Genomic DNA, 27957 nt, shown 5'->3' on the forward strand with positions numbered 1-27957 from the left:
ACAGAATGCCTGCATCAAGCTTGCAGCGTCATAAGGTTCTGCACCTTACGGAGACGCGCATCATCAACGCGGAATGCATGACGGCTCGATTGCAGGAAATAAGCTGGCGAGCTACATGGATCAGTAGAGTAACATCGATGGTGGCATGCGTGTCGCTGCTTGCGAAGGATCGTCCCATCTGTTTTTGGCATGCATAGGAACACGCCCACTCTCGGCATGAGGACGCGCCGGACATCCGAGAGCTCGCCACAGCTGCATTTTACGAGGCGTCTAATCGCCGTCTAAGCAAGCATGCCCTCCAGGCTCTCCCCGCTAATCTCTTCAATCTGCCGGATCCAGGCCAATGCCTCGCGTTCGACACGCTCATCGTCATCCTCCTGCAACTCCGAAATCACTGGCAGCATCTCAGGGAGCATTGCCAGCCAGTCAAAGGTAATCTCTGCCGTGATACCCCGCTGGCATTGAATGGCTGACAGGCGAACGTTGGCTCGTTCGTGTCGAAGAAGCGAGAGGAGCTTGCCGCTGATGAACTTCAGGCGGTCTTGCGAAGCCGCAGCTGCCTTTGCGAGGTCCGCAATCGCCACGTTCACCTGTGCCTTGTCGCCCTGGCCTCTCTCAAGCAAGTTGACGAGTGGTTCCGCAATGGGGTCGAAATGCGCGGAAGCGGTCCAGAACTCATCTTCGTCATTGCGGAAGCTGCTGCGGAGTGTCTCCAGGATGGTAAGCGTCAGTCCCTCGTCTGTTGTTGATCGGCCGAGGAGATCGTGGGCACTTTCGAGCAGATAGCCGGTGTACATGGTGACGAGAGAGCCAAGCCTGTTGAACAGGATCAGGGCAAAGCTGTAGAGGGTGGTCAATCGTTGCGTCTGAACAGCAACGTTGGCATGTCCAGAAGTGGCCCACTCCGTAAGCTGAATAAAGAACGGCCGGAAGGTGGCATCGTTCATCTTGAGAGTCACGTTCAGGGCGGCATTGTTCAATGCGTCGGTGTCCGAGGGGCGGATAGCGTTGGCAGCGAGATCCAACCCGCGCAACAGCACCCGGAAGACTATCGATGCGTTCTTTGTAATGCTGGCCTTTGTGCTATTCTGCACCGACTGGTCCAGCACTCGAGTCAGCCTGCCGACAATACTTGCAGCGTTGCCGGAAGTGCTTGCACCGGGCGGTAGACCTTCTTCATTCCACAACCGCTCAATTGAGGCAAAGAGCTCCGGCACGGGCGTTTTCTTCGCAGCCAAGGATAGGAAGTCATTGATAGCGTCGTCTGCGTCCATTCGTGATGCAACCTGGAAGGCCCGATCGAGCTCCTTTGACGAAGACGTCAAGATCCACGGGATGTGATCGAGCAAAGAACTCAACAGCCGGAAGGCGGCGCTGTCAACTTCCGACGGGGTGCCATGTTCCGCGTTCCGAACAAGGAGATCCAGCGTCGCCGTCAGAATGCGTGGAAGAACCGACAGCGCTTCGTCAACGTTGCTGAGCGCTCCCGCCATACTCGCCAGACACAACAAACTCAACGCCTTCAACTTTTCGTCATCATCACCCAATGCAGCGTCGCCGACAATGGTCTCTGCGGCATCTCTGACCATTCTGAGGTCGGTCTTGCCGAACTTCTCACAAATCACATCCATACAGGCAATCGCCGCCGCTCTCACCGCGACATTGCGATCTTTGCGAATGAAAGCGGCACAACCGGGAAGAAGATCCATAAAAATCTGACTCTCGTGGCTTCCCTGCTTCGAGTCCAGCACACGGCTCTCCAAGCAGAGGAAGACCTTCTCCCGAGAGACATCGGATCCCGTCTGCATGACTTCGGCGCTAGATGCGATAAAATCGGCATTGGGAAGCAGGCGTAGCACTGCGGAAACGACTTGCTCGCCTTGGTCGGTAAATGTGTCGACTTGTTGCGAAATGTCGATTGCAAGCTCAAGCAGTGAGACGTAGTGGGAGCGAATCTGCTGCGCTTCTTCCTGAGTAGCCTTGGACAGAGATGTCGCTACGGTGTTCTGCACTGGCCCCCTTCGGAGCAAAGACGCCAGGGCACTCAGCAAACTCTCGACGACAGTAGCCTTTTCGTTGGCATCCTTTTCGGACATGCTCAGGAGGATGTCGCATGTCCTTGCTGCGGTGCGCTTCTTGGGTTCCGGTGCTTTAGTCGAATCGGACAACAGATTGAGCCACTGGCGCGCGGCTGTCATGATCTCGATGCCCTGATATTGGCAGATCAAGTCCTCGATGAAGGAGTAGACGAAAGGCTCGCCCTGTTCGTACCGCTCCACAAGCATTGCAGACACCGCGCCGAGGCAATCTAGTGGTTCGACAGCGTTGACCACCGTGGCGAAGAGATCAAGCCTACGATGCCGAGGAACATGCTCCCAAGCTGCGACAAAGGAGAGGAGCATCTCCGACACACCAGAAAGGATATTTTTGCCCTTCTCCTTGAGCGAAGTGGCGAGAGCCGGGACGATTTTGGCAATCGTCTGCTCGATGACATGAGCAGAGTAGGAATCGCTTTTCTGCAAGATTGTGGTCGACATGAATGTGAAGAGTGGCATGACGGAATGCAAGACGCTCTCCGGAGCCCAACCCGCGAGAGCACTGATAAGGAGGAGGGCTGTGTTGTGGACTTGTGTTGACGAGGACGACCGGAGACATTCAATGATCAGATCGGTCCGAATGTAGCTCGCATCGAGAGAAGTGTTTGCCTTGCTCCAATCATCCTGGTGTGAGACGATGGCGAGAAGAGCGTCGAGGATCATTGCGTGCAGGTACACCAGCTCAGACGATGACGCGAGTTTGAGACCGCGCAGCTCGGAAAGGAGGTAAAATAGCGGTTGCAAAAGCTCTGGTGCTTGGGGCTTGGACTCCTCCAGTAGCTCAAGAATTAACGTAATCTTGCGGATGGTGTTTTGCACCCATTCGGGATCAATCGATCGAGCTTGCACTGATTCGGAAGTCCTTCGCTGTCGTTTGGCTGCCGGAGGATGAGCTTGAACGTCGCTAATGTTTGGAAGTTCTTGAAGAATCCCTTCGAAAACCGTGGATGGGATTTCAAGTGCATGCAACGTTTGTAATGCCATGTCGCTGACATTCGCGCTGCTCGGAGCTTCGCCCAAAGCAAGAGTCACCAGCCAGTCTACCACTTCCCTTTGTTTCTCTGCTGACTTGACGGTGGCCCATGCGCGTTGTTGCTGTGTGAATGCGGCTTCGGCAATTCCTCGTCTCTGAGATTGCATGCAGAGGTCTCGTACCACCTTCATATCTTGTCCGGAGCAATGCCAAAGATTCTCCAGCAGAGCAGCATCCAACTCCCAAAGTCGCACTCCATCTCGCTCGCACGCACCCGAAAGGTCTGCTTCCGACTGAGAGAGCCAGTCTTTGAGGAATGGAACGAGATGGTGGAGTCGGGCCGAAGCCGCGTCTTTGTCGACCTTGGCGAGAATGCGCAGCAGACAGAGTTTCGTATGCAGTGATGCAGTCCTCGCAGCGTGATAGGCAAGAAATTCACAAATTACTGGCCGTTGGGCCTTGCTCAAGCCCTTCACCTTGTGGCCGTTGAAGAGTTTGGCAGTGAAGGTGATTAAGTACGTTTCATCCAGCATACAATCTTCAACTGCTTGCCCGATGCTTTGGAGCAGTGAATTGCAATTGGCATTGGACAGCCTCACGTGGTCGTCGGTTCGTTTCGCATCGTATAATTGCCCGGCCGGAGTGGACTCATCATTCCCCTGCACGAGCTTTGATTCCCGAGTCAATGACTCAAAGAGCATGGCTGCAGCTAGACGGACCCGTTTACTAGGATCGCAAAACGCTGCTATGAGGTAGGGGAAGAAATCTCTGAGGTCTAGCCCAGGGACGGAAATATCTGAAGTGTGGGCAGAGTTGTCCTTGATACGGCCATCGATTTGGGACTTGATTATTTGCAGCGCTCGGACTCTGGCCTTTGGATTGACGCTTGACGATTGTGTCGTCCACAGGCGTGCCAAAAAGCTGAACAAAGTTGGCGTCGTAGTCGATCCTGGGTGACGGAGCTGGCTTCGGTCCAAGAACTGCTCTGTTGCACTCTGTGAGGGCATGCTGGCTTCAAAAGCGCGGCTGTACAGTTGGAACAGGCTCGCTGGAGCTCCATTCCATTTCAGGAAGGAAAAGTGACTGGATGGAAGCGGTGGTAGCTCGTCGACAATCTTGCTCAAGTCCACCGTGTGCGAGGCCTGCTCTTCGATTTCCATTCTTTCGTCCAGCTCAACGCTTTCCGTTTGTGTTGTGGGGCCAGTAGGGCTTGCTTCCAGGAGGTCGACCAAACCAGCTCCCTGCAGTTCGGTTCCTTGATTCCGCGCGGCTTCAATGATCAATCGCCGACTATCATCAGCCTCGCCGAGTCTTCGAAGAATATCGACCAGCAAGTTGGACGTAGACTGGTCTTTGCAATCTTGAACTGCACCGAAGATTGCCTCCAGAACTCGAAGTGTCTGCTCACTCGACAGAAAGCGTTCGTCCAGGGTCCGCAGTACAACTTCCAGATGTGCAGGCTCTTCAATCTTGGAAGCAGATCGAAGTATACCCACCGATATCCCAGCAGCCAACTTGTCCACTCTTTGAGAGCTGGCTAGCTGTAAGAGATGGGGAAATGCAGCGGCGTGCAAGATGGAGCGCGTGATGGATTTGGGTAGCTGCGCATCCTCTTTCTCCTCCGCCAAAGTCGCCAAGCAGGACAAGCCCTCGAGAGTCGTTCGCGTGGTCCAAGAGCGAGCAACAGCCTGCATCAGCGCATCGATGGTGACATCCGAGAGGGAGGCCTTGCTGGCCAGAACGGTAATGATCATGCAGGCGGCCACGAATATTTCGTCCATGTCCGGCTTTTTGCTAATCTGCAGCGCATCTTGTATGACTGACAGAACTTTCAGCAGAATCTGCTCTTCTCGCTGGGCGCGGAGGTCTTGTCTGCCTGTCCGTGACGCATCGAGCATTGCATTGATGCTTTGCGCCACAAGGCTGGCCCAGTAGGCGAGGAGAGAGCTTGAAGCATGCCCGGCTCTTGCCAGACGAAGAACGTATGCGTTGAAAGCAACGAAGAAAGCGGAATTTGAGGTTGCAGCAGCGAGGACGGCATGTCTCGGTGGGCAGGCGAGGGAAGACAGGTATGGATGCAACCATTTCAAGCTGTCTGGAAGTGTGCGGTCGGTTGGCAGAATTGCAAGCAGGGCCGGCAGGAGGTGTTGATCGGCATGGTAGGGTAGGAAGGTCAAGACCAAGGCCTCGGTGTTGTGCTCGTGTACTCTCCATCTGCGCACCAGCCATTCCAACGTCTTTTGGGCCGGGGCAAGTAGCAGACGGGCTTGCAACAGCCCTAAGCATTGCTCCAGAACCCTATTCAGCTCTTCATTTTCGTGTTGGGTGAGCTCGCCGCGATCCACGCCCTTGCTGCCATCGCTAAAGAGGTTGTTGCGGAAGGTGGAAAAACGGAGATCGAGCTGGCACAGTTCTTCGAAGCCCTCGGTGCAGAGGAGGAAGATGTCGTCAAAGGATTGTCGCGCAGCATCGGCGGGTTCGAAGAGGAGGGATTTGGCGTGTTGCGCCTTCTGGGCTTTGAGATCGAGTTGATGTGTAGATTTTGCAGCAATTTGCGCGAGTTGCTGCTGCAAGACCGTCGTCATGGCTGTGAGGAGCTTAGACGAGGGAGTGGATGGAGGGGGTTGTGCGCGCAGCTCGCCGCATGTCAAAGCGGCATGTTTGGTTTGGAGGAGATGGATTTTTTGGAAATTTGCGATGCAGTCGAAGTCGCCGCAGGGATATTCCTTATCGATAAGCTTCACGAGTCATGCAGACGGACGTCAGTGGAGGGAGTGCAGCTTCACACTTCCTTCACTCACTTGTATCCATCACAGAAGACTGGAAAGATGTCTCATCGCACGCATTCCACAATACCATGCGCGCGTAGAGTACGAACGCAGAATGCCTGCTTCCGACAACCCCGCGGTGCCCAAGTTTGGCAGCTTCAAAGGCAGGGAACGAAAGCGAGTGAGAGATGAGTCGGGCGATACCGACAAACACTCGCGACCTCGGCCATCACACAAGGACCAAGATACAGCGAGGGTTCGACACACACGCACAGACAAGCATGGTGGCAAGTCTGCCGAAGTAGGCTCGCGAAAGCCATCCCGAAGTCAATCTCCGGGACGGCCTACCGACTCTGCGCTCTTCGTGGTGGATGTTCGAGGCGATTCCAAGATCATCCAATTTGGGGGACTGCATCGCTACGACATCCCATCATATCACCGTGTCGGAGCCGGTTCCGTCATTGGAGCGTCACCGAGCGTGAAAATCGATCGAGATGGTCTCACTGAAAAGGATGTTGCGTTCCGTCGGACCAATGCACACCACCGAACAAACCTGACGACACTTGAGAGGAGGGATGAATCACACCGTCCTGGCTTTGAAGATGCGCGTTCAGCCTCAGCATCCTACGTCGGTGATGGGGAGTCGCAACAAGACTATCTCAGCTTCAGACGGAGGCGGAGCTCCAGCGCGCGGCCCGAGGGGCAAGGTATTTGGGCTCTGATTGAAGAGCCAACACTATTGGAGGAGGGTGATTCTTCTCATTGAGCTCCGGTCGTTCAACCTGGAACGAACAGATGTGTTGCATATCGTCCGCTGCTTGTACTCGCTCGTCGAGACTAATCCTGCCGAGGCGAAAATGCGTCCAAGGGGGTTCATTGTTGTTTCAATCTATATCTCGCAAGTCACACTTCTCATCGATACGCCGGTGCATGTAGAGTAGATCGCTTCATCTCGCTGCATCTCGTCTTGCTCGTTTCGACCGGCAATGGCTTACCTAAGCCCAATCATCTCAACTTGAACCTTGCGCGGCTCCGAGGAACAACTTGAACTTTGGAAGGCCTCAAGTTTCACGCGGACCAGGGCCGGCCAATGGCCTCCAGCGAGCACCCGTCGGTCGCTGCCGTCTTCGAGGTCGTCTTTGACAAACGGGTTGGGTGAGTGCACCTGGCCAATCGACCTGATCGCCGCTAACACCGCCCAAGCCACACGGTCTCGTGGAAGCGCAACCTGCCCGATGTCTCCCTCGATGGAGTGGAGTACAAGTGCTTGCCGTCGGGCTTGCATGGAGTCCGCGAAGATCTCGTGTACTTTGTGCATGGAGCGTACGCTGGAGTAAGCGCGTTTGTGCTGGGTGATGCGGACGAACAACAGAGGAACGCCAACTTTGTCGCTGTGGGTGCTTTGGTGCCGTTGAGCTTTGGGAGGTTGGGCAAGAGCTGGATACATGCAGCAGCCCTGAGGGAGCTGGCACGGGAACGTGTCAGAGATGCACAGAGGTCGCAAGGACTAGAGCAGTTTTGGAAGGAGAACAAGGGAGAGAATTCCGGCGATGGCACTCCGGTCTCCCCTTCAGCGGTGCGAAGAGCATCACTTCCTGTCACCGCCATCGACGCAAATCGGAAGAGAAAGCGAGCGACGTCGGATGCTAGTGGCAATATGTTCCCTGCCATGCAAGCTTTCCCCCCCGACCATCCTGCGGTTTCGATGTTCGCCCTCCTCGACATGTTTGGCCCCCTCATCTTTCCCCTGCATCGCGCCACCCTCCTTCGAAAGCGAATCTTACTCTTGACCACACCTCCGGTGCAAGAGAGTTGCAACTTTGTCTACCTCCTCTCCATCCTTTCCAGCATCCCTCGTTTCCTTGCAGACAGTCTTCCACCAGAAAGCGAGTTGGCCCTACGGATACAGACTCTCTTCAGCGTCGGAGTCCACGACATTCCTTTTCTGGGAGATGAAAAGAGGAGGGAGCGATGGCTCGCGTGTACGACGGACGATATACTTGAGGAGAAGAGGGACTTGTATGATGTCTTTGTCAGATTGCCATCGCATACCGGCCCAAGCTATGAATGGCCTCGGATACGGACTGCCGACGGTAAAGATATCAGAGCAACCCAGCGGGACTTGCGAAGGTATCGACTGCTCCGCGCTGAGCTGGATCGCACTGTCCCTGCCTACCAGGATGATCCCGAGGAAGCCAGCAGCGACAGCGGTGGAGCATCGAGTCCACTCATGCGTGCATCTACGAATGCTCTCGTTGAAGAAGCTAAGCATACTCGGCCAGGTGACAGCACCATATGTGAGCCGGTCTCATGGACTGCCATGGCCTACAATGGGTTCATGTGGTGGGCATCGGCGGGGGAAATGGAGGCTTGGGAGAACGAGGAAGCACGGGCGGATCGGCAACTGCTGGAAGAACTTCCCGAGATGGAGGATTTGGCACAACACATGGCTACCAGCTCGTCGGGTGATGTGCAGGGGGGAGAGCCGCAGGTTCGGCTGAAGATGGTGGCAGCAACGGTCTTGACGGCGTACTTCCACCACATGACCGCGGACATTTTGCAGCCGTTGATAGATGCGGTGGAGGAGGCGGATGATGCGACGGAAGAAGGGGTGGCAGATGCCGCGATTCACATCTCGAACGAGGATATGCGTGCGATGGGGTTGGACTCGTGGAGTGCTGCAGACCGGGAGTTCGTGGCGGAAGCATTGCGGCTGTATTTTGCCCGGGAATCAAAGATTGAGGAGGGCGGGCTGAACATTTGCGGTGTCAGAGTGTGCTAGATCTGAGAGTTGTCCACGACGGGATGATCTGGTTGAAGGGTGCTGAAATTCAATTGAGGCTGCGGGGAGTAAGCGTGCATCTTTCGTGTTGCGGGGTAGCGCGTGAAATTTGTGGAGCGCGCTCTCGCGCTTGGTGACAGCCATCCATCACCAAATGTTCTGTCCTAGCGAGAACTGGACGAACGATGCCTCCAAAGAAAGAGGTCAAAGAGGCTGTGGTTTATCCGGCATCGAAGAGAAAAGCCCCACCCTTCAAACCTCAGCGACCCTCGAAGATCCCTCGAAACCCCTCGACGGACGCGGAAAAGCAACAGGCACGAAGCAAGCCAACAGCACCCAGACGGAAGAAGAAAGTGGTGCCTCAAGTGGACGAAGAAGAGAGCAGCGATGGCGGGGAAGTGCACAAAGCCAAGGCCGTTGATCTCAAAAGCGACAGCGACTCGGACGAGGAGCTCGATGAGAACCCTCTCGCACCCCAACGCCGACCTACCAAGCCACAGGCACAGATGACGTCCAAACGGAAAGACTCCTCCCGCGAATCGCCCGTATCTATTCCACACGATCTATCGACGTCGACGATTCCCGACGCACCGCCTGCGCTCAGCCAATCGGACGACATCATCGCTATCCCCCAACCCCTCCTCGTCCGACTCTTACACGAGCGCTTCACCGACAAGAAGACCAAGATCGACAAGCACGCTGTGCAAGTCCTGCAGAAATACCTCGAGGTCTTCGTGCGGGAAGCGATTGCTAGAGCGCAGCTACAGAAGAAGGAGGATGCCGAGAAGGTGGATGCAAGGGGCGAGGTGGATGTGAATTGGCTGGAGCTGGAAGACCTTGACAAGGTTGCTGCTGGCATGTTGCTGGATTTCTAGACCATGCAGTGGCTCGGTGGTGGCCTGCGAATACAGAGGCTACGCTCTATGAGACATTGATGATATGCCATGAAATCGGAGAAACAATGCTGTTGCGCGCTCGTCGTTCATTGAGTCCTCGTCTGATGATCGCCTTTCGCACTCTCCCCGCCCGGCCATGGCTTTCTATTCATCTCGTGTACCCAGCTTGTAACAGCTTCTGCTTCGCCAACCACATCGTAGATCATCACTGCGGTCACCGGGCGGAAAGCGTATTGTGCTTGGAAGGGTTCATTCCATTCATACTATAATGCCATCTATATCGTAAGACGGTTGCGGACACTCCTTGCAAACGTGATATGGAGCTCAGGCCTCAATTTCCCGCAGTGGACCTGTAGTAGTGGTGACTCCCCCCTTCTTCTCATCAACGACAACTCCACTCGACTCCACGCCTTCAGAGCTGGAGCTGTCGGAGATGGAGGCCATGTGCTTGGTCTTTGGCTTCCTCAGCGGCCAGTGACCATGCTTCTCGAAGTAGCGCATACTCCAAAAGGCAATCATGACGCCAATCCAGTACACGTTGTACGATATCACCGACCCGTACGTCGCCGAATTCTCCCAGCCGAAGATGGAGTTGAGAATACCCCAGATGCCTCCGCCGTTGACCTCGGCGTTGCAGCAATTGACATGCCATACGCTCTGTTTGATGTTGTATGACCCTGGCCCAGATCCCAAAGCAGCGGCGTCACTGCCGGTAACCTTGTTCCAGGCATGAATCTCGAACGCCCATACGGCTTTGGAGAAGAGGCCTGTAGTGGTCAGTATTGGAGTGATGACCCTTGGCGGCGTGGATGACATACCGGCTGCGACGAGGTACAGGAAGCATGTTGAGATAATCAAAAAGATCTGCAGCTTGCTTGATGTGCCGCCGCTAGGAGTGCGTCAGCATGGACGTAGTACCGAGTGTGGTATGAAGAGACTCACCGGTAGATCAAGTAGCCAACGGCACAGCCCGCACCAAGTCCGCACACCACGGCGAGGGGGAACGAGGAAGCTGGTAGCGACAAGCCAACACCTCCGATGAACACAACAGCTTCCAGGCCTTCTCGAAGGACGGTGATGAAGGGAAGCAAGAACATGGCGTATTTCTCACACCACAATTTGAAGCGACTGCCGGCGGAAGCTTTTTGCTTCACCTTCTGCTTCTCCAACGCTTTGGCAAGCTTCACCCTCCATTTGTCTTGGAGCTTTGAGACGCGCAGGAGAGCCGCACCCACGACCGAGATGATGACGGTGGCGATAAGACTGAACGTGCCCTCCCAGATGTCCTCGGTAATGGAGAAGGTGTCCTTGTGGAGGGTGTAGAAGCCACCGATCATGCCGCCCCCAATGGCGAGGCAGAGGATGAGGCCGCAGCCGATGCCAGCCCATACTTGTTTGCGAAGTTTGCGATACGTTTCACGGTCTTTCTCGGCGCCAATGGAGTTTTTCAGCAAGGCGAAGAGAATCGACACGATGATCACGCATTCGAGGCATTCTCGAAAGCAGATGAAGAAGACTGTTGCAGGTGTTAGCAGTTGACGGGGGGGTCAGAGGGTGGTCTTCACTGACTTGGGACGGCGAACACGTTCTGTGTCATTGTGAGAACTCGTGATTCACCCTGGAGAAGACGTGTCGGGGTCGATGTGGTCGAGCGAGTGAAGCAGATGGAGGATGTGAAGATCAGATAAAAAGATCTTATCTGATGGGATCTCCCGAGGAGATTGGCCTGCCGGGGGAAGGAGATTCGCACGGCAAGTACCACGGCCGATGACGGACTGGAGGAAAGTGGAGATGAGATGCGGGTGAATTCGCTAGTACGGCCCACTCGCACCTCTTCGGGCGGGGGCCAAGGTCAACTGACTTTGCTGTCCGGCGGGAAAAAGGAAGCCACGTCTCTTGATGACAAGCCGAGGGGCGGTGTGGATAGGCAGCTGGTGTAGGAGACGCTACGTACACTCTAAGATCTCTCGGGCCAGCACGCCATCTCGCGATTCCATCAAATGCCGTGCTTCGCTTGGGCACAGATTCGAGCGGGGATGAGGGGACGTTGCCAATGCGTCAAAGCTTTATCAGATCCGCTCTTGCCAGAACTCTAAAAAACTTCGAGGGACCGCATTTGGCCAATCAACACGGAGTATTCCGCTGCGGCATTTTGATCAGATATGATCTGATTGATAACAATATCAAACTGATTACCCTCACGCGGGCGTCTACACTTGCGGCGAAGGTGCTCTGAGCGTTTGCAACACGCAGTATTCAAGCCATATACTCCGTACGGGGGGACAATCTTCTCCCACGCGAGCACTTTCCCTTGGCACCGCCGGATGACAGGATCCCGAGTGAGCTCCATCAAGCGCTGAAGGAGACATCTCTCAGACCACTTCGCCCGCCGGCTCCCCTCAACTACATCATCTCATCGCACCATTGCCAACCCCATTCCGGCCACCTCCGTGTTTTCGGTCAAGCTTCCTTGATCGGGAGGTGATCACACCTTGGCTTCAACCTTTTCTGGCCTGGTCCCTGCTTGTTACCGAGCTTGTCGGCATCTTCGCCTCTTGCAACGTGGAGCTTATCAGATTCTTCTCTGATCTCCGATATTCGGCGACCTGCTCCTCACCCTCATCCCCCTCGGCCAGTTCCCCCTTCGCAAGATCTTATCAGATCTTATCAATCTCGCGACGTCTGCACCGCTTCGTCTACCGCGCTCTCATCAGGCCTTCTTCGTCACAACGGCTCCATTATAGCCATGGCCATTTCACTGTCCAACTTCCTCTACGACTTACTCCTGCTGCTGCTCCCCTTCGGACTCATAGCGGGGAGCAATGCGCAAAGCCAGACATACACTTACGATTGGAACGTGAGCTGGGTGAACCGAAACCCGGATGCTCTGGCTGAACGCCCGGTGATTGCCCTCAATGGAGAGTGGCCGTGGCCTCTGCTCAACATCACCAAAGGAAGCCGTGTTGTCGTGAACTTGCACAATCAGGTATGTGAAGGCGATGCTGCTTGCAGGGGCGTGCTCTGATGTCAGTCGCAGCTCGGCAATCAAAGCACCAGCATTCACTTTCACGGGCTGTTCCAGAATGGCACAAATGATATGGATGGCCCAGTTGGCGTGGTGCAATGCGATGTTCCGCCAGGTCGTTCAATGACGTACAACTTTACGGTCAGTTTGTTCCATACGCGTGTCAACGCACCAACTCACACCCTCTAGATTGACCAACCTGGCACGTTCTGGTACCACTCCCACTCCAAAGGGCAATACCCAGACGGTGCTCGAGGCCAGTTCATCGTCCACGATCCGGACAGCCCGTATCTTGGGCAATACGCCGAAGAGGTGGCCTTTACGTTGACGGACTGGTACCACGATGAAGTGCAGACCTTGTTGCCTCAATTCGTCAGCTACAAGAATCCCACCGGTGCCGAGCCGATTCCCAACTCGGCGCTCATGAACGACACGCAAAACATCACCGTGTCCGTCCAACCGGGCAGGACATATTTCTTCCGCGTTTCAAGCGTCGCCGCGTTCGTTGGGCAATACTTTTGGATTGAAGAACATGAGATGACCATCATCCAAATCGATGGGGTGTGGACGAAGCCGGCCAAGGCGAATATGATATACCTGGCATCGGCTCAGCGTTGTGGCTTTTTGGTCACGATGAAGGATGATACATCTCGCAACTACGCCTTTGTGGGCAGTATGGACGAGGTAGGTGTTGTTCTTCCGTCGTGTTGCTCCCAGATGCTAATGATTGCAGACGTATCTTGACAAAATTCCTCCAGCGCTCAACCCGAATGTGACGGGTTGGTTGGTGTACAATGATTCCGCTCCCAAACTTCCCGCAACCAACCTTACCGCCTGGGATGTCTTTGACGACATGACGCTGGTGCCGTACAACGACCAGCCTCTTCTGGAGAATGTCGGCACGGTTGTCACCCTCGACCTTCAGATGGAGACGCTGGGTAACGGGGCCAATTAGTATGTGAACCCTCCCACACATGCCACAACTTCCACTGACTCTTGCAGTGCCTTTTTCAACAACGTCTCATACGTCACCCCCGTGGTGCCAACGTTGTACACCGTCCTCAGTAGTGGCGCCGCAGCCACCAGCCAGGAGATCTACGGAGCATACACCAACACTTTTGTCTTCAACAAGGGCGATGTGGTGGAGATTGTGCTGAACAGCGCAGATTCGGGGAAGCACCCCTTCCACTTGCATGGGCACGAATTCCAGGCAGTTCATCGTTCCCCGCCGCACGAGGGCAAATTTGATGCGAACCAGACGCACAACTTTCCAGTAAGCCCGATGCGTCGGGATGTGCTGATGACCCAGCCCGATGGGAATTTTGTCATTCGATGGGTGGCCGATAATCCTGGTGAGTGGCGCTCTTGGGGTACATGAGAATGGATGCGCTGACACAAGAACAGGTGTGTGGTTCTTCCATTGCCACATTGACTGGCATCTGGTCACCGGACTGGCGGCGGTGATGATTGAAGCGCCACTGGACCTTCAGCGAAACCTGAAGGTGCCGCAACAACACTACGACAATTGCAAGGCATTGGGCGTGCCTTTTGAGGGCAACGCCGCCGGCAACACGGTCGACCTTTACGACTTGACCGGGCAGAACAAAGACGTGCCCCGCCTGCCCAGTGGGTTCACAGCCAAGGGATATGTGGCGATTGTGTTTAGCGGCCTTTGTGCCGTGCTCGGAATGGCGGTCATTTCCTGGTGAGTGAAGATGATGGATCTGATGACGGAAGTGAAGTTGGCTAATCAATTGATAGGTATGGAGCGGCGCCACTGAGTTCGGCAGAGCTTGCATCGGCTAGGAGTTTCATCGCTGAAGCGGAAGGGCAGAGCAATTGAGGAATTGTGTCGGGAGAAGATTCGGGCCCGTATTTGCAGGCAGCGTTGCACGAGAGTTTGATAGTAGGCAGTATCACGCAATCTGTCATACCGAGAGGGGGGGTGTACCGCATTTCTTCGAGTCTTCGGATGGGTCAAGGTGGTGATGAGCGGCGGGACATGTTCTAGGGTTCTTATCTAGCGCAACCTTAACCACAGCATTGGAGCGGCTACTGCGGAGCCCCTTCCCGGCACATCCAATGAACTGCAGGCGCGGTGGAATTCCGTGAACAACCACTTCCCTTTGCAGAGCTCCTTCCGTTTGGCAATTGACGATCATGTGACGCAAGTAGGCCGGTGAATGGAAGGAATCCCTCATCGGGACGGTGTGTGATTAACCACTTCCTCGATTATTGGCAGCAAAACGGACCCCACGGTTACTGCCGGAAGCGGGCGCTTCCACGGCACGCGGCGCCGGCGCCCTCCTTTTAGCGGCCGAAGCATCTGCAGGTGAAGCTGTGCAATTCAACCCACCCGCGAAAGCTTGAGGCAAAGATTCTCGACAAGCTGTGCGTGTGCCGCACTCGTGCAGACACCACGCCCAATCTAATCGCGAGCAGGAGCACAGTTGCCTCCACACTGCCCCCGCAGACGGGAGTGCAAGCCAAGTCCAACCGTGGTTGTGTGCAAACTGGGGTGAACACTGGCGAGCGCTGGACGGCATTTATTAATTGCGCTCCAACAACCTCGCCTGCCCACCCTGACTTCACCCCCTCTCTCTTCCCTCGATTGGCGTGGATCAATGTGTCGCTCGCCGTGAAGACGTGCCCCCGCGACGCGCACCCTCGGAGCCGCTTCTTCGACATGCCTGCCCATCACACCCTCATCGAGACGTATGGCCAGCGGTCAGAACGGCCAGGCCTCACGCCATTGGCCACCTACCTGCTGCAATTGATGCACTTCAAGAGGACCAACCTCTGTCTCTCCGCCGACGTTTCCACGACTGCGGAGCTCCTGCAACTCGCCGAAGAGGTCGGCGATCAAATATGCATCCTCAAAACCCACGCAGACATCATCAAGGACTTTACAGATCGCACAGCTTCTCGTCTGGCCGAAATCGCACGGCGGAGGCAATTTGTCATCTTTGAGGACCGCAAATTGGGAGACATTGGGAGTATGTTGCGACTCTGTGTGAGGATTTTGGAACAGACTGTTGACGCGCGACTGCAGATACCGTTCAACAGCAGTATATTGGCGGAACTCTATCCATCGTGCGCTGGGCTCATATCGTCAATGCACACCTCTTCCCCGGACCCAGCATTATCGATGCTCTGGCAGAGGGTGCAAAAAAGGCCATTGCTGCCTACAATACTTCTGTGCAGACCAACATCTCCGCTTCGCCCGCACTATCACTGGATGGAGCTGCGGACGACCGATCGGTCAGCAGCCGAGGGTTTGATTCGGAGGAGCACGAAGCCGCGTCCGAGGATGAAGAGAGCTCAGGTATTGAGGAGGAGACCGAGGAGGAGCGACTGGGGCGGAAGAACTCCGTGGTCTCGGTCAGCACCACCATCAGTACCAAGACAGAAGCCATAAGTCCGCAGCCCAGTTTCCGGCCATCCCTCTCCCGCGGTGCATCGGGAGACAGCGACGTCGAGGAGGAAGAAGTCGATCTGGAGGAGCTAGGTCCGCCGCCATTCTACCGATCGCTATTGCTTCTCGCCCAAATGTCCTCCAAGGACAACTTCTTCACCCCTCAATACACCGCCGCTTGTGTGAAGCACGCGCGCGCAAATCGAGATTTCGTCATTGGCTTCATTGCGCAGGAGTCGTTGAATGTGGAAAGGGAAGACAACTTCATCACCATGACGCCGGGCGTGCAGCTGGCGGCAGGCAGTGACGCCATGGGACAGCAGTATAATACGCCGCACAAGGTGATTGGCGAGGCCGGTTCGGATGTGATTATCGTCGGTCGGGGTATTCTGAGTGCCATTGACAAGCGGCGAGCGGCGCATGAGTATCGCAAGCAGGGCTGGGCGGCGTACGAGGCGCGAATCAAGGCGGGACGGAAGCGGTCGAGATAGGCGGTCGATACCCACAAAAGCAGGGCGGCGATAGACGTAGACTCCTAACGCCACGCTCAAAAAGAAGCCCATTGATTATTCACTCCTCCATGTCCTCATCATCCGGCGTTCTGTCAAGCGCATTTGCCACCGCTTCGATGCCTTCCACCTCGTCGCGCCCAATCCTTCTTCCAACTGCCGCGCCGGCCGTTGTGGAGTCCTGAACATCGACCCCTCTTCTTTGCAGCGCTCGTCCCGACTGCGTCTCCACGTATTGCATGCGCTTCAGGCTTGTGCTGTCTTCGGTTGATTGGCGAGCGTTGGGAAGGGTATGGAGAGAGGCTTTGATGCTGTCAATCATGTCTCGAAGGGCGGGAAGTTGTTTGACAGCGTATTGCACATTCTGACTGAACGACTGCGGCTGCGCATTCTTTGAAGATGGCTGCAAGGAGGCCAAAAAGGCGAATGGTGATGCTGGGTTTTTGCCGCCGAGGGTCCTGTGTAGTTTCGACAACACTGCTTGATTTCTTGCCTCTTCCGCCTTGAGCATGTTGTTGAGTTTGATCGTCTCGTATAGTTTCCTTCTCTCCAATTGCACTTGCTCTGGGGTTGGTGCGACTTGGGAAGGTGAGATGTCGAGGTTCTTGTAGTGTTCCAATCGCACCCATTCCGCCAGCTGCTCTTCCTCGTGACCGACGCTCAGAATGTTCCGCAATGTGTAGATCTCAAACTTGTCAAAGTCCTTGTCGATTGTCGCATTGAGTAGAGTTTCCAACTGTACAATTCCATTCTCAATCTCCGTCTGTTTCGCTTCCTGCACGGCTTCGGGGGAGAGGGCGGAGTTGAGGTCGCGTCGGAAACCGAGCACTTCGGGATCGGTGTTGCTCAGGCCTGTTTCGACGGCATTAACGGCTTGAAAGGCGACCTCGTTGACGGTGTTGATGATTTCGTCTAGCAATGTCTGCTCGCGGATGGTTAGTGCTGGGAGGTGGAGACGCGCCGGAAGGGCCGACTTGCCAATGGTGTGTAGCGGAAGTGTTCAGTAAGGAGCGCCGTCGCCATCTGATTCGAAACCGCCATGGTTCCATGCGAGATTGAGGTGGAGGGTTGATTGAGAGTCGTCGGCGCACGACGCACTGGGGAGATGTAAACAATGCCAAGACGTCATGACTAAGCGAGCGTCTCCAATCCAGTCTCCAACTCTGACCATCACTTCTATACATCCACGCATTGCCGCCTATCGTCGACATCATGTTCTGGCCTTATCCGTGAGTCGAGAGGCTGCGGCTTGGGTTACGACTTCACCATGGCAGAAGATGGGCCCCGGACGGAGGAAATCTTGCCCATCGCCGCGCAAGGTGATCTTCTCCTCCGAGTCGAGTATGGCACCGCCGACTCGCCGGCTATCTATTCGTTCCGGGTCGATTCGTCTGTACTGAAGAGCCATTCCAAGTACTTTGATCGCCTGCTCCAGAACGATCGATTCAGCGAGGGTACTGCTATTCGCGTGCAGCATGACCGGCTAGTGGAGCAATATGGTCAGCTCACAGCCGCCCCGTCTTCCGAGCTGCCCGCCATTACAATTGTAGACGTCGGGCGGATCTCTGCCGTGCGGGCTATCGATGCGCTCGTGTCCGACTTTCTTTCAATACTCCACGGCGACGAAATTCAGGCCTCTCCGCCTGTTCCCAATCTCGCCAACCTGGCGATCGTTGCCGACAGATTCGATGCTTTGGACGTCGTCAAGAGCTACGTGAAGAGGAAGAAGATACTGAGGGCGCTGGATGGGAAGACAACGGCAAAGGTTGATGCGGGGCTGAGTGAAGAGAAGGTCCGACAGCGCTTGCTGGTTGCCATATACTTTGACTACCCGCCCTGGTTGGAGAAATACAGTGCCCGACTGATCATCAAGGGCTGGGTGGGGAACGAGATGGACACATCCAGTCCTTTGTGGTGGGACCTGCCTTCACGGGTCGAAGAGGAGCTCATGGTCCGGCGTGACGCCGTCCTCAACACCATACAATCTGTTCAAGCACATTTCTTGACGTTGTATACGTCCCGCCAGCAGCGCTGTCGACTCGGCTACGAGAATTCGGTACAGTGCGACTCCTTCCAGTTGGGCGAGATGATTCGCTTCTTTACGCGCATTGGTACTCTTGATCTTCAAGGGACGCTTCTACCGACGAACGATCCGGCGGTGCCCTACACCGGAGACATCAACACCCTGCTAGAGAGCATGCGACAGATTCCGGAGTATCAAATTGATCGCTTCCATACGCACTGCGGGATTCGGACAGGCTTGCTACCCATCCTCAGCGTGCTCGAAGCATATCTCCAACGGATCGGAATTTGTGCCGAGTGCTGGCAGGAGGGCCGGAGAGAGTACTCGTGGTTGGAGCAGAAGCCAGCGTTTATTTGGAAAAGGCAGGATTTACAGTCCAAGTTTCAAGGGCATGGCAATCGCCATTCTGCCGTTCGGGAGCTGTTCACCGCGGCGGAGAGGCACTGGACTTGAATGATGAGAATCACGCTCTGTTCCTGCCACTCTATCGTTTAATGTTTATGGATAGGTCCCTGTTGTACAGCCATAATACATCCCAAACGACTCATGCCACCGAGAATCCGATCACTTTGCAATTTCGACGCCGCCCACGGCTCCGATCACCCTGGGGAGAATGTCAGTAATTGTGATGAGATTCGGGGGGGAGGGAGGAGGGGGTACCTCTTGATGTCGCCGTAGATGGCGAATTGACCAGCGGTGAGAGTACCGACCTGTGGACACATATGTTAGCCGTATGCCAGATGAGAACGCATTCAATGTCCCTTACCATGACCAGACGCGCTCCCAATCCACCAAAGCTTCCCTTCAATCCAAGCTCTTTGGCAATCTTGATCAATCTGCTGGTGGTGCCTTCACCCGGAAGACCCTTGGTCTTGTTGATCTTGGAGAGCATGGTGTCGGCAGGCTGAGAGACAATGGCGGCGGCGAAACCAGCAATCAAACCCGAGCCAAGATTGACCGCGGTGTTCATGCCGTTGGAGGCGGTGGCCTTGTCAACGTAGTTTTGGTAGATGGATTCGGCGACCTTTTCGTAGACGACGAACTTGGCCATGGTGTAGGGGACCCTGGTGCGTGTCAGTGGATGTTTGTGGTGAGGAAGAGTGATGGAGCGTACTGCTTGAACAGAATGGGACCGAAACCGGAGTAGAATGCACCGAAACCCTCAGTCTTTGCGATTTTGGTGAATCCACCGATGAGGCCGTTTGCAAAGGTTGGTTCGGAGACGAGACGGATACGGGTGGCTTCGAGAGGGCACAGGGCAATGTCGGCGAAGAACTCGGCGCCTGGAATGGTCAGCCTGGGGGAGGTAGTGTATTGTCTGCTCTTGACGTACAAGCAGAGCTTGCCAAGTACACGGCTGTGCGGTTGTTCTTTGCGTTCTCGTAGCCAAACAGAGAGATGGACTGCTGCTTGAAGAACTCGTATCCACCAAACTTGAAGGCGCCCTGGAGGAAGTAACCGGCGAAGGTGGGACCGGCACCGGTGAGGAGGGCACCAGCACCTTCGCTGGCAATGACCTGGCGGAAGCCACCGATCATGCCGCGGTTGTATGTCGCAGGGTCGAGCTGGATGCGGGTTTTGACGCTGTAGGGGGATGTCAATTAGCCAATGGCTGTCGAGTGAGGGAGTGAAGGACATACACATCGACGGGCGTAAGGCAGCCATGGGTGACGGAGCAGCAGACGGCGCCCGCAAACGCGAATCGGGAGTAGAGGTCAACGCCGGACAGCTTCTTGGGTGCAACAGCAGCGTCCACCTGCTGCTTTGCGTCTTTGAGTGCTGCACTCATCTTGGCGGTGGGTGAAAGAGATGGGAGTGGGTAATTGGCAGGTGATGATGGGGACCGAGTCCGTAGAATGTCGTGAGTGGAAGTGAGAGGTTGGGTGTTGTAGCGGAGGAAGTAGGAAACAATTTCCCAGAATAAAGTTTGTCGCAATGCCAGGCACGGAAGCCGCAGCCAATCAGCGCCCCTCGTGGCCGCGGAGGTTCAGCGGCGCGGCAGAGATGAAGGCCATGTATTGCATGAGCATGAATGGCACTGTGAGTGCATATCTGATTTGAATGATTCGACGAACACAACGTTCCTTCAACGTCTGGCTGATGCCTCCGTCATCCATGTCCCCGAGCAGGTCCGTACCTGGTAGTCTCTCATCTCCATCAATGTCAGCAAAATGGGATTCGGCCTGGAATTCGCCTGTCCCCTCCACGCGTACGACCTTTGCCAGTGGCCTGCATGTCTCTCACCGCTGAATCTCGACGAAGTTCCTCCGGTCCTCTGACTACATGCTCAAGTCGCACCGCCAGCCAGCATGAATGGACTGCGTTCACGGAACCATTTGCCTCGCCAGACGAAGAGAACTGGAGCAAGACTCAGCAACAGAGCAATCATCCCCAGTAGAGTACCCGCCCAGTACGGGTGTAGATCCGTGTACAAGCGCTCCGTAGAGAGTGGCAGAAATCCGGCCACAATACTCTCACCGGCGGCAACAGCACTGATTGCACTACCGACATACGAGGATGCCGAGTATAAATCTGTAATGTACTCTGTCCCGGTGAACACCACCACCTGGATGCCGAATCCTACCAGCCCGAGGCCGATTGTTGGCGCCACCCACGATATCGAGGCCCTTGCCGCCCAGGCGTAGATGAACATGCCGCCGACAATGCCGATGACCGACGCAGGAATAGCAATGTACAGCCGTGCTTCCGGGACAGGGCCCGATTCACGTTTCTCATTGCGTCGGAACAGACGACCGCCGTACAACGTTGCCAGCCAGCCAACGATTTCCCCAATGGACACGGCGATGAGGGTGTAGTTGGTACTGCCTTCCGACCAGCCGTAGACGTTGTGATAGACCTGAGCCACGGATTGAGTCAAGAAGAAGACGGTTCCAAAGCTGAAAGCGCTCCACAACGTGATTGCGAAAAGGACGGGCTCGGTGCAGACGAGGAATAGCGGACGGGTGGCCGATCTCCAGACCCGTTGTAGAATAGATGAGGCGCGCTTCCCAAGGGTTCTGGGGTTTCCTGGGCCTGCGCTGGCCTGGTGCCGATTGCGATGGCGAATGAGGACTTTGATTCGTGTCTCTTCCAGCAGAAAGTAGAGCAGCGGCAGAAGGCTGCCGTATATCACGAGTTGGATGTAGAAGATCCATCGCCAGCTGTCCAAATATTCGAGTGCTCCGGCGAATATCGGAGGTCCAATGGTGCTTCCGAGCAAATACATCAAGATGTAGAGTGAAATGGGCAGGTTTCGCTCCTCATCCGTCGCCCACATATCCGGGATCATGCTGCTGATCGTATTGGCCAGCAACGCTGCACAGCCGCCAGAGAAGAATCTCGTCACAACCAGAGTGGCAAAGTTTTGGGCCACAGCTTGAGGCACGATTGTGAGCAGGAAAATTGCGTAGAAAACCAGGAACCCAGTACGCACGCCCAGGTCTTCCATCAATGGCAGAAGCACGATAATTCCCAACGCACCGCCGGCGGACCAGGACGTCACAAGCCAGTAGGAGTTGGGGAATGGCGCATCACTGATTCGAAACGCCGCATCGATTTGCGAGCTCGCTGCCGTGATAGAAGTCCCATTGAGCGTGACGAGAAAGGTTGCCGCCAGAGCTGTGCAAGCCGTCGTCCATTTACGCCGGGGTGTCCATTTGGTGGGCGAAAGAGCGGAATCGCCTTCATCGTCCCGACCACTTGGGCGAGCATTTCTACTCCGGGCCATGCTTGATGAAGTCCATGCTATCTGGTACCTCTTTGCGACGGTCGTGAACCATGTCTAACAGCCCTTGAAACTCTTGAGGTCTGGCTTAAAGTTCGCATCATCGGAAAACGCCGAGACCGAAACCGCATCCTTCAAAACCTACTCAAGCATAAAAGACTCAGCCGCACGTTGCTTACCTTTTCTGATGGCGAAAACCATACACGATAAAGCTTCCTTTCCTGTTGATTCCCACAACACCGAAGCCAGATCGCGGAATGGAGAGTGACCGTCCTATTGCCATCATCGGCGGCGGCCTCGCTGGTCTTGCCCTTGCGCGAGGCTTCGAGCGTGTGGGCGTGCCTTACAGGATATTCGAAGCCACGGAGAGATTCTCGGAAATCGGAGCAGGCATCAGCTTTCTACCAAACGCAATACACGCGATTAACCTGATCGATCCCAATCTGTTCAAGTCTTTCGAAAGCCACATCACGTACGACGAGGATCCGGAGGTCAGCCAGCTGCGCATCCGGTGCGGAGAGAAGCAGCTGGGGGACTATCAATTCGGCGATTCGATTATCAACCTAGGCAAGTTTGGGAAAGATGATAAGGGAAGGTGCGGCGCACATCGCGCACGAGTCCTGGACGAGCTGGTCCACCACATACCTCCTGGAGTGGCGCGATTCAAGAAGCAGATGGTCGATATTGTTGAGCTAGATGGAAAGGTCGAGGTCCATTTCGAGGACGGCACTCATGAAGATTTCAAGGCTGCCATATGCTGCGACGGTATCAAGAGTCGAGCGCGAGGTATTGTCTTGGGAGAAGACGACCCTGCCGCGAGTCCCGTTTACGCAAAGGCGTATGCGTATCGCGCGCTGGTGTCGCGAGCGGATGCCGAACGAATCATCGGCCCCAAGCTCGCTCAAAACGGAACCTTCTATGTTGGTAACCGCCGCTTCCTCTTCCACTTCCCGGTCGAGCACGGCAAGCTGGTCAACGTGATTGGAGTCTGCGTGGCACCAGACTCGACGTGGATGGCGCGGTCGTTGCAGGAGCCTTGCAGCAAGGCGGATATGCTTCGAGATTTTGCCGACTTTGGAGAGCCTTTGAGTGTTCTGCTGGCCACCAACGAGAATCCGATGCGCTGGGCGCTGTTCGAGCTCCCACATGTCCGGACGTATTGCAAGGGCAGGATCTGTGTAATGGGCGACGCGGCGCATGGAATGACCTCTCATCAAGGAGCGGGAGGATCTGCCGCGTTCGAGGATGCGTATGTCATGGCCGAGTTGCTGGGTGACGAGGCTTTGAGAGCGGATCTCCCACGAGCATTCCGCGCGTTTGACAGAGTCCGTTGTGAGCGCGGCAATCGCATCGTCAGCACCAGCTACGAAGCCGGGTTGATATTCACGCTACAGCAGGAGGGGATAATGGATGACATGGACAAGTTCAAACGAATCATGGCAGTCAGATTCGACTGGCTTTGGGGGGTCGATCTGGTGGAACAAGTGAAGCAGGCGAAGGAGTGGGCTTCCGAGGTTCAGGAATAGCAACTTGTATGCATTGTTCAGATACTCGTTGAGGAATCAAACATACCTAAGTAAGCTAGTGCGCGGCTGAGCCGAGATAATTGAGCTCGGTACTTCGAGACGCGATAGAGGGAGGTGTTACCGCAAACATGGGACCCCCGCCTTCCTGCCTTCAAACCGAGTCGAGCCTGGGATAATGGACTGGCACGACATTCACCGCGCATTTCACATCTCGTCGTCTTCCACCGCCCGAAATGCGCGCTCACAATTGCGATCGATGCTACCGGCGTAAAACCAAATGCGATCGCCAACAGCCATGCAGCTCTTGTGCGCAGGCAAGAGTGGAATGTGCTTACACCGACCCGACTGCGAGGCCCCAGCGCTTCCGGCGCATCAATCACGTTGCGGCCTCAACTCCTGCACCAACGACCAGAAGGCCGTCTAGTCAGGCGACGCCAAGCTTGCCGCGCGCCGATGTGGCGAGGGAGATCTCGTATCTGTCCCTCAAGGCTGCGGGCGAGCAGCAGCCGTACATTGGCTCCTCCAGCGGTGTACTGTTTGCAGACCTCGTTCAATCTCGACTGGATGCCGTTGATCCTCGCCCGCCCTCACCACAGAGCACCGCGGGGAGCAGCGAAGTCGTCAATCCTCCCTTGGCCAAACGGGACGAAGATCTGCCTCCCGAGGCAGTCGCCAACGAGCTCATCCAAGACTATCTCGACCACGATGCCATCATATACCCTTTCATGCTACCGTCGCATCTTGTGGAGATTGTCCACCGCTTTTACCAGGTCCCTGGCTATTATGTGTCTAATGCGACGGCGTTCGAAGCCTTTTCCTTCTACATGTTGCTGGCAATCACAGCTTCTCGGGCCCAAAAGTCACAGTGGCAGGTTGAGCAGTCCCCGACTTGGTTCCATTCACGGGCCATGCGTGATGCGAGCTCGGTTCTCGCGACTGGTACAACTGAACGTCTGCAAGCGATCCTGCTCTTGTGCCAATATCGATTGTGCAGCCCCATTCGAGACAACTCGGCGAGCGTCTGGCATTTGGTCGGGATCGCCGCCCGCCTTTGTGTCGAGCTCGGCCTGCATCGCCAGTCGAGTTACCCCATCCTTGCAGTTCATGGCGACTCCGCGCCACAAACAATCGTGAATTATCAGGATCAAGAGACACGCCGAAGATGCTTTTGGACCTTGCTGTGCATGGACCGCATTGTGAGCATCGTCCTCGGACGGCCATTTGCACTTCACGACGACGACATTGACACCGCCTTGCCAAGAGAAGACAGCGATGAAATAATGGCCTGTGCCCACAAACCGCTCGGAGTGGTACGCATAGCAGTGTCCAACAAAATTTTCAAGTATCGTTTGCTCTGCGGGCGATTCTCATTACGTGTTCATGGGAAGAGATCAGAGACGGCATCACGAGAGGATTTTGCGTCCGCCACACAGGCCCTTGCTGAACAATTGCAGAACTGGTATGAGAGCCAACCACGCCTCGAGGGGCTGCAAATTCACGAGGACAGCCGGCAACAGCAGTCCTGCTATCTATCTCCCGAATGGTACGATCTTCTCGCGGCAAACGCTTCATTGATGCTGTGGCGCCCACACCTCCTCCCCGAATCTGGGCACAATCGTCAAGCTCTTGATTGTATCTTTGCCTCAGCAACCACGGCGATCAACATCTATGCCGACCTCCTGCGGTCGCGAAAGATCAATTACAACTGGGTCACGCTGCAGGCGATATTTCTGGCCGGACTGTCATACGTCTCGACAGTCAATCAACATTTCCGACACAAACATGCATCCGTGGCTTCCACTGCTCCACTTCTTACACAAGAGCCGGTCCTCGGAGACATTGTTCGTACCACAAGAGCCTGCTCCAAGGTACTGGTTGCCGTTGGCGAGCGTTGGGATCTTCCACCACATTCTCATGAAGTCTTTGACCGACTGAGCGACGCCGTCATTGCCGATGCGATGCAGTGCAATGCTAGCCAGAGGCCGGTAGCATCGCTGGAGCCTGCTGCCCTGCGAACCCATGAATCAACTTCGGACTCGTGTAATCCACCGTCGCCGTCCCGTCACACCCTGAGCTGGGGCGACGCGGAAGTTCACAATAATGATACCTCCTGGATGACGACGGACAACGAATTCATGAGCTGTTTCGACGACTTGCAGCGCCTGTATGACGACCAGTACCTCAACAACACGGCTATGGATCTATCACAGGACTGGCTTGGCTCGCTAGGTGTCTTTCCGTCGTGAGTGTCGAGGTGCACCTCGCGCTACTCAAGCGACACATGATGCGTTATCATATACGCCTTCGATCCAAGAACTGAAGCGGGACATCTACATGCTTGGATCTCAAATATTCACCCACTCCCTTTCCTAGGCCATCAATTCTTGCGGAACTGGCAATCCCACCGTCGAGAAAATCAAGGATGCGACTGTCCATGGCTTGTCAGTCGATCGGATGTTCAATTTGGCCACAAGTACTTACAAATGGACGGCCAAGAGAAGAGGAAACTCTACTCTCTCCACTTTCTGGCCAGCATAATCATCACCCAGCAGCTGTTTGAATTTGCTCGTTGTCATGAGGCTCTGTAGCCACGGAAATTCGTCTTCGTTGCGGACAAAGAAGCCGACGCTGGAGTTGTTCGCCTTGTCGCCACTTCGCGCATGCACGATGCTCCCCAAGGGCGCTTCGATCGATGCTCCAAAACTTTGCAGGTCGACTGGGCTGGCTGTTTCGTAGGACCCTCTCCCGATTGGATACTCGCAAGTCTCTGAAGGCGGCGGAATATCCAGTATCTTCTTCATCTTGGGAATCAGCACTTGGTGCCGTAGCGAAGCCTGAGACACCACGCTTGGAAAGATCTCGATGAAAGGCTTGGGATCCATCAGTCGAAAATCGAGGTTCATGTGATAACCGGGATAACTCTGCATGCGCAAGGCATAGATTGGCTGCTTGAACGCATCTGCCTCAAGGTGCCTTTTGGCTCTCGCCTGCACGAAAATGCGCAGCATCGCGGTTCCCTCTTGCTGCGAACGAGGATTCTCCACCTGTTTGCCGTACAGTTCGACTGACAATTTGGAGAATTTATTGTCTCGGAAAGCGTGTTCCAACTGTGCTCGCATCATCTGGACCTTTGCGCCGACATCAAGTCCATTGATGTAGTAGAGCGCCTCGGCCTGGAATCCACCTGGCGCGGCGATCATGACTTTTGTGGATGATGGAGGGCGACGACCAGTCATGCCAGAGACGTACACGCGATTTGCGGACGATGTTTTCGTGACCTTGATGCTGGACAGGTTTGCGACAACATCTGGGTTGAGGTAGTCCTCGCCTTGCAGTTCGTAGAGAATCTGAGCGGTGATGTTGAATCTGTCAATGACCCCGTTCATGGATTCGGGTTTGGTTACGTGGAATGTTCCATCAGGCTCGATCTCGGCGATTGGAAAGCCAATGTCGACCAGCTCTGGGAGGTACTCTTTGAAACCGGAAAAGTTGCCTCCAACCGCATATGGACCACACTCGATGACGTGTCCTGCCAGCAATGCGCCAGCAAGCTCATCGTAGGCAGTCCTCGACCACTTGTACCACCACGCTGCGGCTCCAATGACCGGTGAAGCATCTGTCACTCTACCGCATATGACAATGTCCGCACCTTCCGACAGAGCTTCCACGATGCCCCAGGCGCCCATGTAGGCGACCGCGCACGACGGCCGGAGGTCTGCTGACCAATCTTCGATGAACATGTCCTCGTGGTCGAGATGCCGGAATCGTAAAGCTGGCTCGCCTTTTGCTGGTCGTTCGAGCAGATGCGTCACGTCGTCTCCGATCACAGTGGCAATCACCAGGTCATGCAGCTTTCGCGCATGGCAAAGCTCGGCGATGCGGTCGCTGAGTGCAACCGGATTCAATGCTCCAGCGTTGGTAATCACCTTGATATGCTTGGCAGCAACATCGTCAATGCATTCGGTCAGCTGTTCGAGGAAGCCGACCTCGTAACCTAGGCACGGATCTTGTGCCTTGGTGATTGCGTTCCACGCTATGTTCATCTCGCTGAGCCAGTCGCCCGTGATGACATCAACATCTCCCTCGCGCACCATACGCGCAAAGGCGTGCGGTGCATCGCCTATGTTCATCAGCCTCTCCATCGACGACTGGGGAGGATGTGGGACCGACCTGTTGCTCCGCTGACATTTCCGACTCGAAGATGACGCTTGGATACCATT

At 55.3% G+C, this 27957-nt stretch overlaps 14 protein-coding genes across 14 annotated transcripts; 8 read left to right on the forward strand and 6 right to left on the reverse strand.

Moving 5' to 3' along the window:
- Nucleotides 1–114: 114 nt before the first annotated feature.
- BDY17DRAFT_202821 (armadillo-type protein) lies at nucleotides 115–5734 on the reverse strand. The gene is made up of 2 exons (XM_033730120.1): nucleotides 591–5734; nucleotides 115–560 (listed from the first exon to the last, which is right to left on the reverse strand). Exons 1-2 carry the CDS (start codon nucleotides 5652–5654, stop codon nucleotides 282–284), a joined length of 5343 nt encoding a protein of 1780 aa, XP_033587507.1. The 5' UTR covers nucleotides 5655–5734; the 3' UTR covers nucleotides 115–281.
- A 120-nt stretch (nucleotides 5735–5854) lies between these two features.
- BDY17DRAFT_202835 (uncharacterized protein) lies at nucleotides 5855–6783 on the forward strand. The gene has a single exon (XM_033730121.1). The coding sequence runs from the start codon at nucleotides 5953–5955 to the stop codon at nucleotides 6601–6603; it is 651 nt and encodes a 216-aa protein (XP_033587508.1). The 5' UTR covers nucleotides 5855–5952; the 3' UTR covers nucleotides 6604–6783.
- A 144-nt stretch (nucleotides 6784–6927) lies between these two features.
- On the forward strand, nucleotides 6928–8619 carry BDY17DRAFT_312742 (uncharacterized protein; the record flags this gene model as incomplete). Its single annotated transcript, XM_033735649.1, has 2 exons — nucleotides 6928–6992; nucleotides 7041–8619. 2 exons carry the CDS (start codon nucleotides 6928–6930, stop codon nucleotides 8617–8619), a joined length of 1644 nt encoding a protein of 547 aa, XP_033587509.1.
- A 185-nt stretch (nucleotides 8620–8804) lies between these two features.
- On the forward strand, nucleotides 8805–9494 carry BDY17DRAFT_312743 (CENP-S associating centromere protein X-domain-containing protein; the record flags this gene model as incomplete). Its single annotated transcript, XM_033735650.1, has 1 exon — nucleotides 8805–9494. One exon carries the CDS (start codon nucleotides 8805–8807, stop codon nucleotides 9492–9494), a length of 690 nt encoding a protein of 229 aa, XP_033587510.1.
- A 345-nt stretch (nucleotides 9495–9839) lies between these two features.
- BDY17DRAFT_312744 (iron transporter) lies at nucleotides 9840–11112 on the reverse strand (the record flags this gene model as incomplete). The annotated part of the gene is made up of 4 exons (XM_033735651.1): nucleotides 9840–10282; nucleotides 10334–10404; nucleotides 10458–11031; nucleotides 11085–11112. The coding sequence occupies 4 exons, from the start codon at nucleotides 11110–11112 to the stop codon at nucleotides 9840–9842; spliced, it is 1116 nt and encodes a 371-aa protein (XP_033587511.1).
- Nucleotides 11113–12063: 951 nt separating this feature from the next.
- BDY17DRAFT_202849 (FET Ferroxidase) lies at nucleotides 12064–14701 on the forward strand. Its single transcript, XM_033730122.1, has 7 exons — nucleotides 12064–12501; nucleotides 12553–12681; nucleotides 12730–13224; nucleotides 13274–13494; nucleotides 13543–13892; nucleotides 13945–14245; nucleotides 14302–14701. The coding sequence occupies exons 1-7, from the start codon at nucleotides 12262–12264 to the stop codon at nucleotides 14381–14383; spliced, it is 1818 nt and encodes a 605-aa protein (XP_033587512.1). The 5' UTR covers nucleotides 12064–12261; the 3' UTR covers nucleotides 14384–14701.
- A 525-nt stretch (nucleotides 14702–15226) lies between these two features.
- Nucleotides 15227–16446, forward strand: BDY17DRAFT_326812 (Orotidine 5'-phosphate decarboxylase domain-containing protein; the record flags this gene model as incomplete). The annotated part of the gene is made up of 2 exons (XM_033737572.1): nucleotides 15227–15536; nucleotides 15593–16446. 2 exons carry the CDS (start codon nucleotides 15227–15229, stop codon nucleotides 16444–16446), a joined length of 1164 nt encoding a protein of 387 aa, XP_033587513.1.
- A 79-nt stretch (nucleotides 16447–16525) lies between these two features.
- Nucleotides 16526–17505, reverse strand: BDY17DRAFT_318474 (Mis12 protein-domain-containing protein; the record flags this gene model as incomplete). Its single annotated transcript, XM_033736187.1, has 2 exons — nucleotides 16526–17386; nucleotides 17443–17505. 2 exons carry the CDS (start codon nucleotides 17503–17505, stop codon nucleotides 16526–16528), a joined length of 924 nt encoding a protein of 307 aa, XP_033587514.1.
- Nucleotides 17506–17653: 148 nt separating this feature from the next.
- On the forward strand, nucleotides 17654–19274 carry BDY17DRAFT_302686 (uncharacterized protein). Its single transcript, XM_033734445.1, has one exon. The coding sequence runs from the start codon at nucleotides 17732–17734 to the stop codon at nucleotides 18938–18940; it is 1209 nt and encodes a 402-aa protein (XP_033587515.1). The 5' UTR covers nucleotides 17654–17731; the 3' UTR covers nucleotides 18941–19274.
- BDY17DRAFT_318476 (MC family mitochondrial carrier protein) lies at nucleotides 19052–20276 on the reverse strand (the record flags this gene model as incomplete). Its single annotated transcript, XM_033736188.1, has 6 exons — nucleotides 19052–19091; nucleotides 19148–19197; nucleotides 19254–19551; nucleotides 19602–19770; nucleotides 19821–20071; nucleotides 20128–20276. 6 exons carry the CDS (start codon nucleotides 20274–20276, stop codon nucleotides 19052–19054), a joined length of 957 nt encoding a protein of 318 aa, XP_033587516.1.
- Nucleotides 20277–20367: 91 nt separating this feature from the next.
- On the reverse strand, nucleotides 20368–22273 carry BDY17DRAFT_302690 (major facilitator superfamily domain-containing protein). The gene has a single exon (XM_033734446.1). It carries the CDS (start codon nucleotides 22212–22214, stop codon nucleotides 20775–20777), a length of 1440 nt encoding a protein of 479 aa, XP_033587517.1. The 5' UTR covers nucleotides 22215–22273; the 3' UTR covers nucleotides 20368–20774.
- A 195-nt stretch (nucleotides 22274–22468) lies between these two features.
- On the forward strand, nucleotides 22469–23737 carry BDY17DRAFT_326817 (uncharacterized protein; the record flags this gene model as incomplete). The annotated part of the gene is made up of 1 exon (XM_033737573.1): nucleotides 22469–23737. One exon carries the CDS (start codon nucleotides 22469–22471, stop codon nucleotides 23735–23737), a length of 1269 nt encoding a protein of 422 aa, XP_033587518.1.
- A 117-nt stretch (nucleotides 23738–23854) lies between these two features.
- BDY17DRAFT_203038 (fungal-specific transcription factor domain-containing protein) lies at nucleotides 23855–26099 on the forward strand. Its single transcript, XM_033730124.1, has one exon. The coding sequence runs from the start codon at nucleotides 23971–23973 to the stop codon at nucleotides 25981–25983; it is 2013 nt and encodes a 670-aa protein (XP_033587519.1). The 5' UTR covers nucleotides 23855–23970; the 3' UTR covers nucleotides 25984–26099.
- On the reverse strand, nucleotides 26030–27956 carry BDY17DRAFT_254994 (uncharacterized protein; the record flags this gene model as incomplete). The annotated part of the gene is made up of 3 exons (XM_033731482.1): nucleotides 26030–26165; nucleotides 26219–27857; nucleotides 27908–27956. The coding sequence occupies 3 exons, from the start codon at nucleotides 27954–27956 to the stop codon at nucleotides 26030–26032; spliced, it is 1824 nt and encodes a 607-aa protein (XP_033587520.1).
- Nucleotide 27957: the final 1 nt, after the last annotated feature.

The sequence above is a fragment of the Neohortaea acidophila genome (genome assembly GCF_010093505.1).
Source record: "Neohortaea acidophila strain CBS 113389 unplaced genomic scaffold BDY17scaffold_9, whole genome shotgun sequence".
NCBI lineage: Eukaryota > Fungi > Ascomycota > Dothideomycetes > Mycosphaerellales > Teratosphaeriaceae > Neohortaea > Neohortaea acidophila.